Source organism: Dunckerocampus dactyliophorus, chromosome 3 (assembly GCF_027744805.1).
Source record: "Dunckerocampus dactyliophorus isolate RoL2022-P2 chromosome 3, RoL_Ddac_1.1, whole genome shotgun sequence".
Taxonomy (NCBI): Eukaryota; Metazoa; Chordata; class Actinopteri; order Syngnathiformes; family Syngnathidae; genus Dunckerocampus; species Dunckerocampus dactyliophorus.
This window is the reverse complement of record NC_072821.1, coordinates 28,341,349-28,361,675: the sequence shown is the minus strand read 5'-3', so window position 1 is coordinate 28,361,675 and position 20,327 is coordinate 28,341,349. Positions and strand designations below refer to the sequence as shown.

General features: G+C 39.1%; 1 protein-coding gene across 3 annotated transcripts in view; it reads left to right on the top strand.

The window, feature by feature from the left end:
- The window catches only part of ccdc102a (coiled-coil domain containing 102A), a 33,360-nt gene extending 13,343 nt beyond the window's left edge, over nt 1–20,017 (top strand). Inside the window, exons 3-10 of one of the 3 annotated variants that reach the window (XM_054771583.1) lie at nt 1,799–2,182; nt 5,341–5,588; nt 6,203–6,311; nt 8,916–9,032; nt 9,514–9,723; nt 12,131–12,301; nt 13,403–13,506; nt 17,209–20,017. In XM_054771583.1, the coding sequence (XP_054627558.1) occupies nt 1,799–2,182; nt 5,341–5,588; nt 6,203–6,311; nt 8,916–9,032; nt 9,514–9,723; nt 12,131–12,301; nt 13,403–13,506; nt 17,209–17,344 (1,479 nt within the window). In that variant the 3' untranslated portion in view covers nt 17,345–20,017. The other 2 variants (XM_054771582.1, XM_054771584.1) reach the window with 2 other exon arrangements.
- The last annotated feature ends 310 nt before the right edge of the window (nt 20,018–20,327 follow it).

Genomic DNA, 20,327 nt, shown 5'->3' with positions numbered 1-20,327 from the left:
TCGAGGTGGAAAAAGAAGATATGCAAACAATGAAGTTACTTCAACAACATACTTTATTTAAAACTTGATGAAGCAATTTCAGCAGAAATAGCATGTGAATGCTGAAGCTGAACTGAAATGTCGAATGAATGTTGAAATATCCTAGAAATGTGTTGAGACCTATTCACCAACTGAGGATCAAACCAACAGCCATCAGGTTGGGAGACGACCACTCTGATCTGAGCCATGCCACTGTGCACAGAAAAAGCAGAATGTTACATGTAATATTAAATGTAAAATGATTTCCACCAACATTGAAATTGGCAATTCATTTTCAGTGGGAAAATGTAACAGAAAAGATGTTATTATAGAAAATGTGGGAATTTTGGGAATGTGAGTGTGAGTGGTTGCCGCATAAATTGTCCATTCATTTCCAATGGGAAAGCTGTCACAGAAAATATGAAATGACAGTAAATGTGGGAAAGTCCTGATATACAGCCGGCAATATCATATTGTGGATGCTTCTCAGCATTCCCACACACCCACTACCTATCAGCCCACCAGTGAACCTTACTGTTGTAGGCAGATTGTAGCGGCTATCATTCATTCATGGTCGGAGTGATGGCATGAATAAATACATTTTTGACATGTGCCCTCATTCAGGAACTTCTACGCATCTGTTAGGTGTCAAACAACTTTCACACCTTTTTGGTCTTGATGTTTTTTTTGTTTTTTTAATTTAATTGTATTTATTGTAATAATTTAATTTCCTTTAAGTCCCACATCTGTGGAAACCCAAATATATTGGAACCTATGCATCGTACAACATAGATCAGGGATGTCCAAAAAGCGGCCCAGGGCCATTTGCAGCCAGCAGCCAGTGGCTGTTTTTGTATTGGCCCGCAGGACATTCTAAAAACATAATTTAACAAGAAAATTTTAAAAATTAAAATAATTAAAAAAAACAGCAAAAATTGAAAAATCTGTGGTAACTTTAAAGAATAAGGTCTAAATCTTAAGAGAAAAAAGTTGTAATATTGTGAGGAAAAATAAGGCAATTTTAGTAGCATAAAGTTAAAGTACAAAAACTTAATTTTTTTAAAGTCGAGATGTTATGAACAACAAACAAAACAATGAATAAAGTAGTTTTTAGAAAATTTGGTTTCAGAAAAAGTTGTAATATTACGAGAATAAAGTAAAAATATTATGTGAATAAAGTCATAATTACGAGAACAAAATTGACAAAAAAGAAAGTTGAAGTAGTTGAAAAATTAAAAAACAAACAATACTAGAAATGGGGGAAAACAACAGCTGTAATTCTACAAGAATAAAGTCAAAATTTAAGAGAAAAAAATAATGTAATTTTAGTACATACTGTACAGTTGAAATATTTAAGAAAAAAAATATTTTTTAAGTTGTAATATAGGAAACACAAAATAAAATAAAGTTGCCATTTATGGAAAATTAGGTTGAGGAAAAAATATTATGGAATGAAGTCAAAATGTTATGGGAATAACGTCATAATATTACGAAAATAAAATTTACAAAGATAACTGGTATTTAAGAAGAAAGTTTAAATATTTTGAAAATGTAACCAAAAATAGTAACCCCAAAAATGGGGGAAAAAAATAGCAAACTTCATTGTAATAATACTCCTTTTCACCTATATCACAAAGCTGAGATGCAGTTTAAAGAAATACATACATATACTGTATATATATATATAACTAATTAGCATATCTACTGTCCTTTCATACACTGGAAAAAGTTTGGAAATCCTTGACATAGCTAGTCCATTCAAGCTTGTCTTTTCTTCTAGGTTCGCGGAGAGCGTAACCGTGCACGTGATGAAGTCCGCCAATTGAGGCAGAGGTTGGACGCTGTCACCAAGGAGCTGACGAGCGTACGCAGAGAACGTCAGGAACTGGCGTCAGAGGTGGAGGTGCTGAAACAGGATCTTCGCAGTGATAGCACCGCTCCTCCTCCAGCCACCAGTTCGTCGTCTTCCTCACCTGCGCACCATCTCTGTGCTGCTTCCGCCTCTTCCTCTCCATCCGTTGCGCCGCCCTCCCCCGCCTTCTCCACCTCGCAAGTCCACACTGACTGTAAGTTGGACAGGTTAGAAGGGGGGCCACCTGGGTCTCCAGAGCCAGAACCAGTGAGGGACATGGACATGAACACACAGAAAATAGGTCAACAAAAGGTGGGTCTGCGCTGTATACAGTATTTAGATGGTTTTCCCACATTTTAGATGTTTTCATTACATATGGCTTCTATTTGTAATATAATACTTTGGGTGATATTTATGCACACAAATAACTCCATTTACAGTTATCAAATGTACAGTGGAACTTGGTTAGCATCATTAAGCCGTTCCAGAAGGTCTGACTCTTAACTGAAATCTACTCCAACCAAATACATTTTTCTCAGAAGAAATAATGTAAATCCAATTAATCTGTTCAAGAAAGCCAAAAATGTTCACACAAAACATGTTTTTATAGTTTTATAATTATAGTTTTACATGCAGAAAACAATTCTAAATTCATATAAATAATGAATGAAAGGGTTACATGAATATTTAGGGTTATTTTTACCTTCATTGAAGATGTGATTATTGCCAAAGACACAATGTGGCAGCAAGATCAACACAAACCTTTGTGTTTTGCTGTGAGTTATTTCTTTCCACCTCAAGTTGCTGCTTTTTTTGACCATGTTTGCAATAGAAGCAATATAAGAAAAAGAGAAACACTATTGTATTCAAGAAATAACACATTTACAGCGCCTCGATAATGTACTTCTTAGAAATCAATGCACATGCTCCACCATATTAGAACACAACTTTGATTGAGTTTTTTTGCATACATTTATACCACTTACATTTCGGTTTCAGTGATAATTTGACATTTTGAAGGCTTCTGTGGTCAAACAACAGTGTCTTCAAACTGCAAAATTCCTTATAAAAGTGATTGTGTGCCAGCAGAGGAAGTGCTGTTCCAGAAACCAGAAACTCATATCCTGTTCTTTCTATTGTTACAGTTGTCACATTTCCCCTTAGTGAGTACCTCCCTAACTGTAAGGGCATTGGGCCTCATTCACGAACATCTTCTTAAAAGTCTTCTTAAGAAGTGTACTTAAGAAGGCGCGGGTTGGAAACTGCGCCACATTCACGACACGTTCTTAAGTACGGATAATCGTTCGCACCGGTGTTCTTAGGTTGATGAATGCCAACTGCAATGCACGTGCATGTAAGGCCTAATTTGCATAGGTCACCGCCTATTATTTCCTATATAAGGTAAAGAATGTGCCGTGCACAACAGGCAGCTGGAGGCGGCGATGGACAACAAACAGAAGAAAAACTTCAATTCTACAGAAATAGAGGTGCTTTTACAAGGAGTGAGTGAACACAAGACCACCTTATTTTCACGTGTATCCACTGGTCATCAGGCCATCCAAAAAGAGTCGGCATGGAGCACCATTGCAGGCAACATAAATGCCGTTTCCATGGAGAAACGCGCCACCGCAGAGGTTAAAAAGAAGTGTTTTGACTTAAAATAGACTAAAAAAAAAAGATTAGACTGCACCGGAGGGATCTGGAGGAAACGGGAGGTGGGCCATCAATCAAAAACCAAACCATTTCGGAAACTCTAGAAAATATTTACACAATCATGATGGAAAAATAAAGTCAAAATACATAATTTGTGTGTGACAATGTATTTTTTCTGTGGTTACATTTGATTAGACGCTGCCTAATTAATACAGCAGCCCCGTGCTCTGGCTCAAGACGTGGCTGGGGGCGCATGTCGTTATCTGGGGGTGCTACGTGCGCAATAGACACACCACGTTTCATTGCGATGTTATTCTGATGATCCTGCACACCTGCAAGAACAGAGAGGGAAGCCTGAAGCCTGAAGCGGGACATCAAATATTCGTGGCTTTCAGCAAATAAATCTAATGGTCCCTTTACATTCTCTCTCTGCGCAGCGCACGTCCAGACAGCTACTTTTTTTTTTTTTTTTGATGAACTGGGATTTGAATATATATTTATCCATGGAGTATATTTTAGTTGTTTTGATGATAAATAATTGTTGGGATATTTTATTTGCACTATAATTTTTGGGATCAGGTTGCAAAATCCATCATGAGGGCGATTGCGCATTGAAAGTGCAAGCTTTGCTTGTGCGTAAGAGTCCTCCTGAGCGTTCGTAGAATTTGTTCTTAGATCTAAGAACTGTGAGTTAAGAATACGTTTCATGAATGCCAAAAATCTTCGTAAGAAGGCTTTAAGAACACATTTGTGCATAAGAACGTTTCGTGAATGAGGCCCATTGTTATTTACCTCATAGACATGTTGGGGGTGAACTGTATCACAGATCTGTTACCTTTTACTTTTACAGCGTCCTTTCTTCAAGAAAAAACTGCATCTCAACTTTGTGATATATGTGGAAAAAGTGCATTATTAGTATGAACTTGGTTCTTTGCTCTTTTTTTCCATTTTTGTTGCTGTTCTTTTTTTTTATTTTCCACATATATCAACTTTCTTCTTAAATAACATTCATCAATTTTCTTTTTGTAATAGTATGACTTTTTCCCATAATAATTTAACTTTATTACCATAATATTTTGACTTTTCCCTAACCTATTTTTCCAAAATTACTTTATTTTGTTTTGTTTGTTTCTCATAATATTATGATTTTAAAATATATTTTTTAAATTCTTTAATATTTCAACACTGACATATTGTCATAATATTATGAGGTTATTCTTGTAAAATTGTGACTTTTTTACAACATTTTTTCTCTAAATGTTTTTACTTTATTCTCATAAAATTACAGCTGTTTTTCCATTCGTGCCATTTTATTTCAGTAACTATATTCTCATAACATTATACTTTTCCGCAATCAAATTTTCCAAAAATGACAACTTCATTTTTTTTGTTTGTTTTTCATAATATTGCAACTTTAAAAACATTATGGCTTTCTTGAATATTTTTTTTTTAGTTATGCAACTAAAATTACATTATTTTTCCTCATAATATTATGTTACTGTTGTAAAATTATGACTTTTTCTTGTTTGATTACAAATTTTTTATCTGAATATTTTGACATTATTCTTTTTTTCATTTTTGCTGGGTTTTTTTTTCATTTTCTTGTTAAATTCTATTTTTAGAATGTGCCGCGGGCCAATTATAAAACAGCTGTGGCCCCCGGGCCGCACTTTGGGCACCCCTGTGTTAAGAAACACTGAGGCTTTTCCTTGGATAGACCCATTAGTGTGTGAAGAGTGTGGTTCGTAGCAAGCGCTGTGGTATTCTGTTGTGAAATAAAAAAGAAGTGTCTGCTGTCGTTGTTTGCTCTCCAGCAGGAAATGGAGCTTCTTCAGTCTGTGCTGCATTTACGAGCGTCAGGTAGCGACACGCAAGAGTCATGGGACGGTGTGAGCGGCAACGGCATGAACCTGCCCGGCACTCGTTCGTCCTCAGCGTTGAGCCGGCAGGAACGTAACAGGCAGCTGTGGGGGGACATGAGCGCCACAGAGGACGAGTCCAGCAAACTCAACGCCTTGCAGCTTCGCCTGGATGAGTCCCAGAAAGTCTTGCTGAAAGAGAGAGAGTAGGTCACACAATTGTAAAACTGTTAGGGCATTCGATGAAGGTCACATGAAGGATTTCCCACACAGTCATTTGTTAGTGCCACAATTAAATTTTAATCACCACAAAGGGATTTGGCTAGTTTAAATTTCTTTATTTTTAGATTTGGCGCTATCTGCTCACATTTTTTCACAATCAAATTGGAATCGGACTGTCTTGAGTGTCTTGTCGTTACAACTCTGTCAACTAGATGGCATCGTAACTGCATAGTCAGAGGCACTCCAGCTTGCTTAAGGAAGCTGCAGTTCAATTTGTCAGCAGTAGCCAACATCTAGTGTTGGCAACGGGCAGACATTCAACAAACAGTCATACAGTGTGAACCAATAAATAAACAACACAACATGTAACTGGTAAGTTAAGTTAGGGTGGCAAATATTACAATTTAACCGTTTAACGTACACAATTAACCGCTGTAAACGAGGGATTACTGTACGTATTTTGGGACTGTGGGAGACAGCAAGTTTGTGTGGAGAGAACACATGCAAGCACATAGAGATTCAAACCAACATCTCTTTTGCGATCAGTTGTGACTCACAAGTGGTGGAAATGATTGTTGTGTGTTTTTGTCATGCACAGAGACAAGCTGGCTTTGAGTAAGAGCATCGAGAAGCTGGAGGCTGAGCTCAGTCAGTGGAAGCTTAAGTATGAGGAGCTGAGCAAAAATAAACAGGAAGTCCTCAAACAGGTGAGACATGCTTACGCTCACCTTCCCGCTTTGACATATCATCCATTTTTTACAACTTTTCTCTACTACATACTGTATGTTGACACTATTCTTGTAAAATTACAGATTTTTTTCATTTTTGCTGTTTTTTCTTTAATTTTGTTGTTAAATTATATTTTTAGAATGTGCCGCGGGCCGATAAAACACACTGTCACACTGTCACACGCTGTCACACTTCAGACACCTCTGTGTACGTCTACTGTTTGTAAGAAACACTGAGGCTTTTCCTTGGATAGACCTATAAGTGTGTAGAAGAGTGTGGTTCATAGCAAAGTTTGCTGCTGTTTGCTCTCCAGCAGGAAATGAAGCTTCTCCAGTCTGTGCTGAGTTGGTGTTTCCAGCTTTGGGAGTTAGACAGACGTTCAGCCTAAAAATTGTAATTCATTGACAGCCCTATCAGAAATATTGACATGCGGTGACATGCTGATATCTAGCAACGTCCATGATTTTCTTGATAATAACCAAAATCAAGTTCTTACATGAATAGCTCTAGCATTGTACTGCCACAAAATTTAACTTTTATGAGCTATTTTGTTGTCATTGTTATATTTGTCCAAACAAAGGTACCTTTAATTTTATCAGGCATTAAAATGAAGAAAGAAACTGAAGAAACAAGGGTGGTCTAATCATTTTTTTTCCATGACTGTATGTATGTATACACATATACACACATAGGCATACAGTGTATATAAAAGTGGTAAATAATAAACATTCATTCAAATAAGCAATGAATGGCTCAAAATTAATAAGACATTTATGCCCATGAATGAGCACAACTCTATGTGTGTGTGTGTGTGTGTGTGCGTGTGTGTAAAATAGAAGTTATACTCTATATATATATATATATATATATATATATATATATATACTCTCACCTCTCATGGTGACATCAGCTGATGTGCGCAGGGTTCTGAACAAAACAAACCCACGAAAAGCAGCAGGCCCAGACAACATCTCAGGACGTGCACTTCGGGTTTGCTCATCAGAGCTAGCTGATGTGCTTGCTGAAATATTTAACCTGTCGCTTGCACAAGCATCTGTACCGACCTGCTTTAAGTCCACCACCATAGTGCCCGTACCCAAGAAGAGCAACGTGACCTGCTTGAATGACTATCGCCCTATAGCACTCACTCCTATTGTAATGAAGTGCTTTGAAAGAATAGTCATGACGCACATCAAAAAGAGCATCCCAGCCACTGTGGAACCTCTACAGTTTGCATATCGCCAGAACTGGTCCACGGATGATGCAGTCAACACTGCCATCCACACAGCCCTTTCTCACCTACAGGGCCAGGACACATACGTCAGAATGCTATTTATAGACTATAGCTCTGCTTTTAATACAGTCTGCCCCCACAAACTCACAAATAAGCTCCTCACACTTGGCCTGTCTCCCTCCCTCTGTAACTGGGTGTTTAACTTTCTAACAGGCAGGCCCCAGTCAGTCAGAGTCCACAACCGCACATCCAGCTCAAGAATTGTGAGCACTGGGACCCCACAGGGGTGTGTGCTGAGTCCACTCCTCTACACGCTCTTCACCTACGATTGCGTGGCCTCCCAGAACAACACCAGCATCATTAAATTTGCGGATGACACTACAGTCATCGGCCTGATCACTGGTGGTGTTGAAACATCATACAGAAGAGAGGTGGCGGACCTCATAGCTTGGTGTTGTGATAACAATCTCCTTCTCAATACAGATAAGACTAAAGAGATGATCATCGACCCAAGAACAAGGGAAAAGGAGCCGCATAGACCCCTGTTTATTGATGAGACTGAGGTGGAGAGGGTGAAAACCTTCAAGTTACTTGACACACACATCAGCGAGGACCTCACCTGGTCTCACAACACCCAACAAATTATGAAGAAGTCCCAAAGGAGACTGTACTTCCTGAGAAGACTGAGGAAATTTGGCATGTCCACCACAATCCTGAGTTGCTTCTACAGATGCACTATCGAAAGTGTCCTTACCGCCTCCATCACTGTTTGGTACGGTAACTGTACAACACGTGATAGGAAGGCACTCCAGCGGGTGATCAAGACCTCACAGAACATTGTTGGGGCAGCCCTCCCCTCACTGCAAGACATTTATAAATCTAGAGTCCTACGCAGAACACACAACCTCATCAAGGACAGCACACATCCACAACACTCATTATTCACACTCCTACCGTCAGGCAGACGCTACAGGAGTTTGAAGTCCAGGACCACAAGGCTGGCAAACAGCTTTTACCCACAGGCCATCAGGCTCCTCAACGAAGCACTCGCACACGCCGCACGCAACACACGCACACACTCATAGCACTTTATTTATTTATTTATTTATTTGTATTATTTACTTGTATTAATGTCTCTTCTGTTGTTGTTGCTTAATTTATTGGTATATATGTTTATGTGTTTATGTTTCTTATGTTCTTATTCTTTCATTTGTTTTCTTTCTTTTCTTGGGAGAATGAACAGAATAAGATTTTCATTGCATGGTATAACTGCTGTTGTACTATGCACATGACAATAAAACTCTTGAATCTTGAATATAACATGTATTTTCATTTGCATGGCCACCAGCTGAATCTACTGAAGGAAATGCATCAGGATGAGCTTGGTCGCATATCTGAAGACCTGGAGGATGAACTTGGAGCTCGTACCAATATGGACAAGAAACTAGCTGAATTACGAACTGAGGTGTGGAGGCCCGATATTTTACTTTTTTCTAAGTTTCTGATTGATGAGCAAGATTTTCTTTCAAACGTCCACTACAACAACAACAAAAAATTTGGTTGATTCAATGATTACCTTTTTCTTTCAATATTTTAACTTGTTTCTATTTAATATATAAGTTTGCGATTGTATATACTGTACAGTGGGGGGAAAGTATTTGATCCCGTTAATTGTGCAATTTTACACCCTTACAAAGATATGATCAGTTCATCATTTTTACGGTAGGTTTACTGTAACACAGAGAGACAGACTGTAAAAGAAATCTGTATTCTGCCTGATTTTCCAGACTGTGAGGCTGATGGCCTAACCACTGGGCCACCATGTGGCCTTATGGTGTTTTTGTTTTTAATTTATTTATGTTGTTACAACTCAAAGACGTGGCTTTCCTGTACAAAGTTGGCGTATGTTTTAAGAAAAGAATAAGTCAAATGTGTGTGCCTGTCAGATGGAGAGGCTGCAAGTGGAGAATGCAGCAGAATGGGGTCGGAGAGAGCGCTTGGAGACAGAGAAACTGGCACTGGAGAGGGACAACAAGAAGCTCAGGGCACAGGCTGAAGACCTGGAAGAACAACTTACAAAGAAACGCCGTCAGGCTGCGTCGGCCATCGACACGGACCTAAAGGCAATGCAGATTGAGTTGTTTGAAAAAAACAAGGTAACAAGCCATCTTTTTGAAACAATGAAGGTGATGATTTGGTGCTTTCCAATGCAGCTTTAACGTTGGACAGTTCCTAATTCCAAAAGGATGAGGACAGACTTTTTAACTCAAATATTGGACAAGACCAGACATGGGAAAACTGCAACAATCGTAACTTTTTAATCTGGCCTGTTGAACATTTCAAAATTGTTTGTTAAACCTTTAACATGAAAGTTGTGGCCAACAACAGGATTTGCAAGCCTATTTCTGTATAAAATACCATACGCGTTAAACTATGGAAATGATTCCAGTGGCTTCTAAAGCTCGAGACTTTCCAGTTGGGCTGCAACTAATGATAATGTTCACACGACTGGGTATGATGCCCAGTTCGGATTTTTGTTTAAAACATTTTTATGTGGTCGTTCACATTACCAAACAAATGCAACTTGTTAATGTGAAAGTGAAGTGCATGCACAAAAGCACGACATCACTCGCATTTCCGTGTGTTTACGGAAGTAAAGATTTCTGCAGTGTGTGCTCTAGTGATGTGCGATACCATCGATTTCATTTCCGAGCCAATACTGGGTAAAATTCAGGCTGGTATCGGCGATACCGATCCGATACAATGTGCAAATTCACCTAATGCGTCTGGTAAATTTTAAAAAGCAGTGTACAGTAGTATTTCAAATCATATAAAGAATACAATACATCATAGTAATTTATTGATGTATTTTAAACCCTGAGGTAGGTACACTCAGGTAGTGGGGTGATTTACAATACAGCCAAGCTAATATACAGGATCAGAAAAAACAAAGGACAAAATATATCTGAAGTATCAATATTTTTACATCAGTATCGACTTTGGAGCATGAAGAGCTGGTATCTAGTATCGATATTTCAGTATTGATCTGCAGATTACCACTCTACTTAACGCGTTTGTGGCAATTTTAAGGACTTTCTGCAACGGGAGTCAATATTTTCTCAACCAAATGATTCCGTGTTGGAGATTAAGAAGAAAGGGGGCAAGAATTTTGGCTATGGCAGTTCGTTGACAACTTGCTGCCACGTCTGTTCCAAGGTGCGTGTGGGTGTACTGTATGTCTGAAGCAGGAGTAGTGAGACACGAGAGCTGCTTCACTAACACCTGTTAAAAATAATTTTCGGAAGAACTTTTGCCTACATCAGTGAGTACCTTTATTCAAGTCTTGCACAATAAACCACGCCTTTCGATGACTGCTTACATCGAGTAAGCACGGCAATACCCGCCTTTTGATGACATATAGGTCGGATATATGCGACCTGACCGTTCATACTGCAGTGGCATCACATATATATCAGATTTATATCCACATACGAATGAGGCCTGAGTCGCAAAAATTGGAATTGACCTGCAGTGTGAAAATAGCTTTAGTCAATTAATCCTGAAGCTGATTGTTTCGATTAATCGAATAATCGGTTGGGATCTAGACGGACCTAATCAATATGAACCAAACACAAACAGTTATTGGTTTGGTCCGTAACATATCAGTTATGTGTGTGGATATCTTGTTTTGCCTAAAACACAAAGGTAGTAGGTCTGCTTTCATGGATGACTAAGGAAATTTAAAAAAAATTCACATTTGAGAAGCTGAAATCAGAGGATATTTACATTTTTTAAATCACAAAGCAATTAATGGAATACAAGAATAGTCGTTGGCTAATTGGATAATCGATTAATCACCGATTCATTGATTAATTGTTGCACCTGTACTTTCCAGTGATAAACGGTCATTACGGTATTCATATGGACTACATCACAGCAGCTCCTGGAAGATGAGGCTTTGATAAAAAGCAGAGTGGGGGTCTGTTTACAGAGACTGAGCCCATGTGACAGAGAGGGACAGAGAAGCAACTTCTCTAAGACAAAGTTCTGCAGAAAAGTGTATATTTTTTCTTGCTTTCATGTTTCACCGTGTTGTCGCATTTTTTTCTGTATTTTTCCTTGTTGGAGGACAGCATGTCGTCTGGGATGTAAACAAGGAGGAACATTCACATACACTTGATGTTCAAGGTTTTATAGTTCACAGTTGATGTTGTACAGTATTTATTCATGCACATTCTGGGTGTCTTATTCAGTAAAAAGCTGTAAAACTCTATTCTATTCTCACACTTGTAGCATCCAGTAACGCAAGCACACACAGCACTGTATGACACATTTACAGCTAAAATAATAATGCTGCCTAATGTAAAGATTGAATAGTCCTGCTAGTCCAAGTAATTGTGTCAGTATGATCAAATAATATTAGTGTCTTTCCACAGACAATTAATTGATGAGGTTTATACTAAATGACTGATTGACTGAGTAACCACTGAGTTTATTTTCTCAGAAAGGAGACAGAGGATCTTGTCTAATTAGACTCTCTTCTTCCTGGGTTTGTGTGCACAGGAGCTGGCTGACCTTCGCCACATTCATGCAAAGCTGAAGAAGCAGTTCCAGGAGAAGACAGCAGAGCTCGCCCATGCCAACAGACGGGTGGAGAGCCATGAGGCAGAAGTCAAAAAGCTACGCCTGCGAGTGGAAGAACTAAAAAAAGAATTAGGACAGGCAGAAGATGAGGTAAGATCAGAAGGTTTGTGATTTTCTGTTTGATCCTGAACATGAAGTGACTTTAACCACAGGATTTTTAAGCTAAAACCCCTTAAAAAACATTGCACCCAAAGTAAATGAGAAGCTGAATATGTGTAAGTGGAACTGACATGGGGGGTGCTCGGGGAGTATTAGGAATTAGACCGCCTGATTCAACCGGTGTCAGAGCTTGGTCCGCATTTCCAGTAATAAGTCAGGACTCGTTTCAGTTGAGGGTTAGACTCCACCAGGGACGCCCTTTGTCATCTGTTCTGTTCATAACGGCTATGGACAGAATGTCTAAGCGCAGCCAGGGTGTTGAGGGGATCCAATTTGGTAGCTGCAGGATTGGGCTCTGCGATTTGTAGATGATGTGGTCCTGCTGGCTTCATCGGACCGTGAGCTTTAGCTCTCACTGGATCAGTTCGCAGTCGAGTGTGAAGCAGCCGGGATGAGACTCAGCACCCCCAAGTCCGAATCCACGGTTGTCACCTAGAAAAGGGAGGAGTGCCATCTGCGGGTCAAGGATGAGCTCTTGCCCCAAGTGGAGGAGTTCAAGTTTTTTCACTAACTTATCTGGTGTTTCAGGTGGCTGCTTTGACATGTTTAGTTATGGAGGGGGCGGATTAGTGTTTGTGAGCAGATGCTGCCACGAATGAGCCATCCGCTGAGGAAATATTTCCCGACAAAAACATTCCTTCTCCTTACGATAGCAGCATTTCATTCACTCTATGTCCGTTTCCGCAAAACTCTGCATTTAATAGTAGACTCCATTTTTATTGGCCAATATTCCGTTAACATGGAAATCATAGGGTCCTACTAGAGATGTCCTATCTAGTCTGACTAGTGGGGCAAACTTCCCACCTAGTCTTTTAGCATGAACTGATGAGGCCTGCTCCCATGAGAGGCGAAACGAAAAGACAACCTGAACAGTCCAGTTGCGATCGATTCAATGGCCTGAGAATAGGGCCTTAGGAAAACGTGTCTTTGAAAATAGCTGTGTTTGTATGGACATGGCCTTATGCTCTGTGTGTGTGTGTGTGTGTGTGTGTGTGTGTGTGTGTGTGTGTGTGTGTGTGTGTGTTTGTGTAGCTGGATGAGTCCCATAACCTGGCAAGAAAACTGCAAAGGTCTTTGGATGAACAGGTTGAGCAGACCGAAAATCTGCAAGTACAATTGGAACATTTACAGTCCAGGTAAGACGAAAACAAACACACACACTCATTATAGGCATGAATGTCATATTCATTTCAGGCTCTGAATGATATATTGGTAGCATTAATTTTCTGCCATGGAATAATCAACACATCTGTTCAATTATTTATAACAGGGATCACCAACACGGTGCCCATGGGCACTATGTAGCCCCCCATAACTACATGAGGTGCCCGCAAGCCTGTTTTTCATTCAGGTTTTCAGTTTAATGTCAGAACACTAGCAAGACGTGAGTTGTGGATACCAACATTTGTTAATGTTCTGATAAAACAAGCATATTCAGTTTGGGTTCAAATAAGCTATGGAAATGTCGCAAATATGAGAAGCTCTCTGCCATTTTCATTTTGTACAAGTAGCTCTCACAAGAAAAAACTTTGGAGACCACTGATTCATAAGAACAAGAAATGGGTTTGAATTAAATCGGAATTTTCTCAAAATTTTAGACTGAACAGAAAACTAAATACTCAGACACTGATTGCACAGCAAAGTACACTTGGACAAGAAATGGAACACATAAAACAGACATCGTACTAGGCTAACTTAGTTTTACACACAGGCAATGGCGAGATCAGTGCGGGCGCTTGTTCCACATATGTCCAAAGCTTGTGGGGGCACAGCCCCGCTTGTGGGGGCCCAGCCCCATAAAGGCGGCACTAAGGCGGCGTAAATTCCACTGAACATAAAGAATTTATGTGAATTTTTTGCATCGTATTACGTAAGGAATTCCGTATAACGTAAAGCGTCAAGTAAAGCGACAGAGAGACTAACACTTGGTACACTTGGTGACGCCTTCTGGCTTCACGCTCTCATTGGTTGATTATCGGGGCACCGCCTACGCTCTTATCTCATTGGCTGACTTATCCAGTGCGTCCATGTATGTATGTGAGCTCCCTTCCTCATCTTAGTCGCCCTTAAACTAGTTTGCACGCATTGAAATCTCTTCTTAATTTCATTACTTTTCTTTGTGTTAAAATTACCGCAATCATGGACCTTAAACGAAGTGTAAGGGATAAGAAAAAAGGGAAAAGTTTTCGATCGAAAGGAAGCAGGAGGTTATCCACCAATTCTGACGCTTCATGCTCTCATTGGCTGATTATCGGGGCACCGCCTACGCTCTCATCTCATTGGCTGATGATCGGGGCACCGCCTACGCTCTTATCTCATTGGCTGACTTATCCAGTGCGTCCATGTTTGTGTGAGCTCTCTTCCTCATCTTAGTCACCCTTAAACTAGTTTGCACGCATTGAAATCTCTTCATTACTTTTCTTTGTGTTAAAATGACCGTAGTCATGGGCCCTAAACCAAGTGTAAGTGATAAGAAAAAAAGGGAAAAGTTGTCAATCGAAACAAAGCAGGAAATGATCCAGAAGCATGACGGTGGTATGAAATTAAGTGATGTTGTTAGACTATACAGCCGTTCCCCATCGACCATTATACCTTATTTACCTTATTTTATATTGGAATGTTACTCTACTATGTTTATGCTGTTTTCTTATATTTTCCCACCATATTTGATGGACTTTAAATATTTTGAAGGCCCAAAGGGGTGAGTTTGGGAAGATCTTGGAACGGATTAGGCTATTTACATGTATTTTACGCTTCGTATAACATAAAATCCCTATAACATAAAGGTTCTTGGAACGGATAATTTACGTTGTAGGGGCGTCTACTGTATTTGGTTTTGTGCAAACAGATGCCAGCTGGTGTGGCTCGAAATTAAGTTGTATCAACAGTGACTTACTCCCCTTCTTCCTGTGAGCAGAGTTCTGGGTGTGGGGTCAAAAATTCAAGTGTTTTGCGTCGTTTTCAAAACATGTTTCTTCCTCTGTGCTGAGCGTGTTGGAACATAATAATCCTTGCTGAAGTGTGCACTACACACATGAAGCTGTTTCATCCTTGCCACTTTGGTTCCCACCTTTTAGCCAATATGGCAGAAGCCAGAGTTGCCTAATAGCAATGTCTGTGACAGGAAAGCAATGGAATACATCGGGTGAGTCAGACATATTCTTGTTGTTACAGCTCGGATAATTACAAGTCTGTACCAGTTTTTAGATATTTTCTTTTGTGACAATATGTTTCACAGACCATTATGTCATTAATCCCCGCTCCCCACTGGAACCCACCACGGTCACAAAGCCCAGTAGAAAACACTTATCACCTACAAAATGAAAATTGTCCATTATCATTCTGAAGAGTAAATATGACAAATTGGACTAATTTAAAACTAAATGAAACCCTGAAAGTAGAAAATGCATGTTTTTATTGTCTAATTATAATTGGGTGAAAAATTGTGCTTATAATGGAAGTCAGTGGGGGGTTTTCCCTGTAGGAAACACTATCGCAGATAATGTGAAAATTGTCCAATCTGTTCCAAACAGTAAATATGACAAATTGGACTATTTTTCAACAAAATGAAACCATGGCAAAAAATGAGAAAATGCATGTTAATGTTGTCTGATTACAATGTATTGAAAAATGGTGATTATTATGGAAGTCAATTTGACTTTTTTGTCCTCTAGGGAACCGAAATGGCTTGGAATCTGATCCTGCAATAAAAATAAAGCATCAAAATCAGTTTTACAACTAGTCTCATGTATAGTTAAGCCTGATCTTTGACATGGAGCCCCAGCCCCCTAACATTTATTATATGGAAATAACTCATTTTGTTTGTACAGTATTTTTGTAAGCAAAAATAGTGACATAAGTGAATCAAATGGGTATTTTTTATTGTTTGGTATTTTTATTACAACTCAAGCTGAGTGAAAAATCTAAGCAAAAAAGTTGTTATGTTTTTATAGCAGTTTTTGGGAGTAGACTTTTTTGTCGTTTAGGGACCCGAAAGGGTAGCAAATTAAAGAGACCCCAGAGTTTAAAACAAGTAACACTGTGAAACAATTGATGGAAAGGTGTGCAACAGTTGACAGGTGGAAACGCGCAGTCATATGAAGGGAGAGAAAATTGTGCCAAGCAATTGTGAGGTCTGACTTTTTCATGAAAAACAGTTTTGTGATGCGTATGTATTAGTCAACACATATTGTTTTGAGAGGCAAAATGCCTTACATTTGTGATCCCACCAACTAGCCGGAACTACATTCTTCATCACCAAAAACTGACCAGACCAAGTAGGGGAAAAGTCACTGCTGATGGAAATGTAATACAACTTCATGGCAAAAAAAATCCCAACTATCCCTTAAAGTGACCGATAATTATTGCTACAATGCCTGGGGCTTGTTCCTATCACTGCAGCGTTTGAAAAGTGAAAAAATGTTTGCCAGAGACGACCCGAGGGCTAAAGCAATCTGTCATTTCATCATGGAAATGATGGTGCTGGACAACCAGCCAATTACCATCGTTGAAGGTACCGGCTTTTGTCGGCTCGTAAACACCCCTAGAAGCCACAGGTTGTACTTCTGAACCGCTGCTATTTTTTTGTGTTTTGTTAATAGTAGTAATGTCATGATATTTCATAAGGACAAATCTACAGGTACAGGTTTTCAAATCCAACTTTGTTTGAGTCACCAGTAACCTTAAGGTGTGCACAAACTGCAATTACATTTAAATGTAAAACATAATAGATATACAGTAGTAAGTTCAAATCAGTTATCGGTCTTGAGGGAAAAAAATGCATCCATAGTTCAAGCGTTACACAAAATATTCACTTTTAATTGGTTTCTTCCCTGTAGACTGCGGCGGCAGCAGCTGAGTCCTGGGTTGTTTGGGAAGATGCGATCGGCTCGGTTCAGCCCCGATGTTCCCGACGGTCCCACTAGCGACATGGATGACGAAGAGGAGCAACTGCAGCTCCAGATCCCTGGATGACACTCGTGCGCACATGCAGTGTAGAAAATCGACCAAAATGACCCGAAAGAGCGTCATCTTGCTGCTGTCTGCAAGAAAAAACGGCAACCACGGCTAGCTCAGTACACCGTTGGATACTGATTGGTCCTGGTTCCGAAAAAAAATGTACAGTTTTGTCTCTGAAGTGATTTTACAGAACTTAATATTCTGCCTCTTTTACAACAAACATCAGAATAAAACCAAAATTCAGTTGCTATTCCAGGCTATCTCAAAGAAGACGCTTCTGGGGGGGCAATTATGAACTTTATGAACATTTGTGTGAACATTCTCCATCAGAGTAGAAGCAGATCTACCTAATTGTTCAAATACTACTTCATAATAGTATTATATTATTTACATATAGACAGTCCCACTCCCATTCAGACATAAATTACTGTGCAAAAGTCTTACTGTAGGTAAGGAAGGGAGGATCATGAGGGTGATCCTGGATGGGCCTAGGTCTTAATCAAGAATCTCCAAATGTTTGTCTGGGCTGGGCTGGTATTGATTCATTGAAGCTATGCTACAAATACAATCTCAACAGTTCTCAAGACATTTGCAAGAAGGTCTGACTCCCTCACGTTCTGACTCCCTGGTCTCGTCCTGCCCAAGCGACAACAGGTAGGAGCAATCCTTCCATTTTTGTCTTGGCTTTGGTTCCCATGGGCAGCTTGACCTCATCCTTTGGATCTGGTATTTCCCCTTCGTTGAAAAGTTCCTACAACACTTGTCGAAACCTCATATGGTGTACTGTCTAGCATGTGAGATGTCCAGTCTGACCTATGTGACCGATGGGTTAACTATTTCTTAGGCAAACAAGCAACTCCATTAGAGGTTATACAAGTCTATCCCACAAGTGTACAGTAGAACGGAACCCCCACGAATGGCAAAAAATGTATTGATACACCCATAAAAATGTCTGGTTTTGACACACGGCTCGCTCTTCCCCCTCCAAACCCTCCTGTTAGCTTGACGTTGACCTCCAATTTCAGATCAACATTTGCAATAAAAGTGACTGTTGTAATTATTAAATTAGATTCAGCTTCAGAGCCCTCCCCTTCTCTCAACACAATCCAGGTTTAAACCCTCCCTGAAGATGCCTCACGCACTTATTAAACACATTTCATGTATAAAACGTATAGCTGCTCACCACAAACTGTCGAGTTTGTCGTCTATTTGGTGGATTAAGCTGGCAGCGTCTGCGACAGCTTCACAGCACAACAGCTATGGTGCAACCGAGGACCGCCAAACAAAGTGCGAAATCTCAACGCTTGAGGAAAAGACATTTTCAGTGAAGCATAAAGGCAGGCATGTAAAAATGATGGGCTTTCTAACAGAGGTACATGTATTCTATGCCTCTCACCTGTATTATTAGTGGTGTCCCGATACAAATTTGCCACCTCCGATCCAATACTGATGTCGCAGCCTTGAATATCAGCCGATACCGATATCAGCGCAAATTATTAATTCTTTTACTACATATTTTGTAGTGCGGAATGTTCGAAAACGCTTGATCAAGTGATATTACTCAAACAGAGATCTGATACTTGATTTTTAATGACATTGGCCCCATTATTATGTAATATTATCACATATTTATATATTACTGTTGATTTATGAATGAGATGGGTTTTCTGTGGAAAAAAGGGCCTATTTTCAGATTTAAAAAATTAAAATACTATAAAAAAAATTGTTTTTGAACAAAAATCTGCAAATTTGTGAATGCTGAAAAGGATTCACTGTAGTATAAAGTAGTTAGCATGCAAAGACATTCATTCCATCAAGTGTTTTATATTCTAGCATGCAAATAAATGATTGAAAATATTCCCTTTTGACACAGTAAAACACAATAAACAGGATTACAGAAAGAAAGTAAAGTAAAACAATCATTTTCAACCAAACTTTGTGGAGGGGACGGATCAGTTAAATATTAGTGAGGGACTGTATCAAGGTGCGGATTTTGAATATTATAGTTTGAGTCAGTATGGCATCAAGGAACAGTATCATCATCAATAATCACCCTCGTCTGGTCCATCCACTAGGAAGTAGCATGACTGCTCGCTAACAGATAACACAAGTACACCCATGGTGGTGGTCGGCACTCGACAGAGTTAAACACAACACATCTCATGGTGGCTTAAGACTTTTGCACAGTACTTTTGATACTTTTACTGTTTTTTTTGCCAGTCGAGTGACGTTTGGTGTTTTGACGCCTTCACAATACTCCTGAATGTTGTGTCTGGAACAAAAGTGTATTGTTGTTGTTGTTGGGTTTTTGTATATCTATTTTGTTTTATGAAAGCGTACCTTGTTAAATTATACACACAGCAATGATTGCATTTGTTATTGATAAATCTTATATAAGCACACATGAAAAAAGAAATAACATTGTCCTGTATAACCGATTATTTTATACTAACATGTGCAACGTTCCCACTCAAAACTAAATTTAAAAACTCTTTTTTTCATGTTAGATTAGAATTCGTTTTAATGAATCGTTTTATAGTAAATTGATGGGGGATAAAGTATACCACAGACCAAATGGGCTGCATTTCTGATGGTTTTTTTTTTCTAAAACACTACTAATGTCAAACATCTGTGATGTTATATATATATTAATGAAAATAAACAGTGACATTTGAGTGGTTTGTTAACGTTTTTGCCATTGTGACAAATACATGCGTCAGGCTTTCCATAGCAATTGTATTGCTACAAGCCCAATAGTGATATTTTCCTAGCTTGTTTTCTATGAATTCATTGGAGAAATATAGTAAGAAGTCACATCCTTCTTTTTTTTTTATTTTTTTTACAAAATTTTTTCCTGCTTTTGAAATAACTTATACTTTGTAGTTGCATAGCCATGATTATACCCCGCCCCCGGCCCCCAAAAGAAACATTTAAATATTAATGTTTGTCATCTAATAACAAGCATGAATATAAGAAAATTCTCCTATTTCCTGAGCTA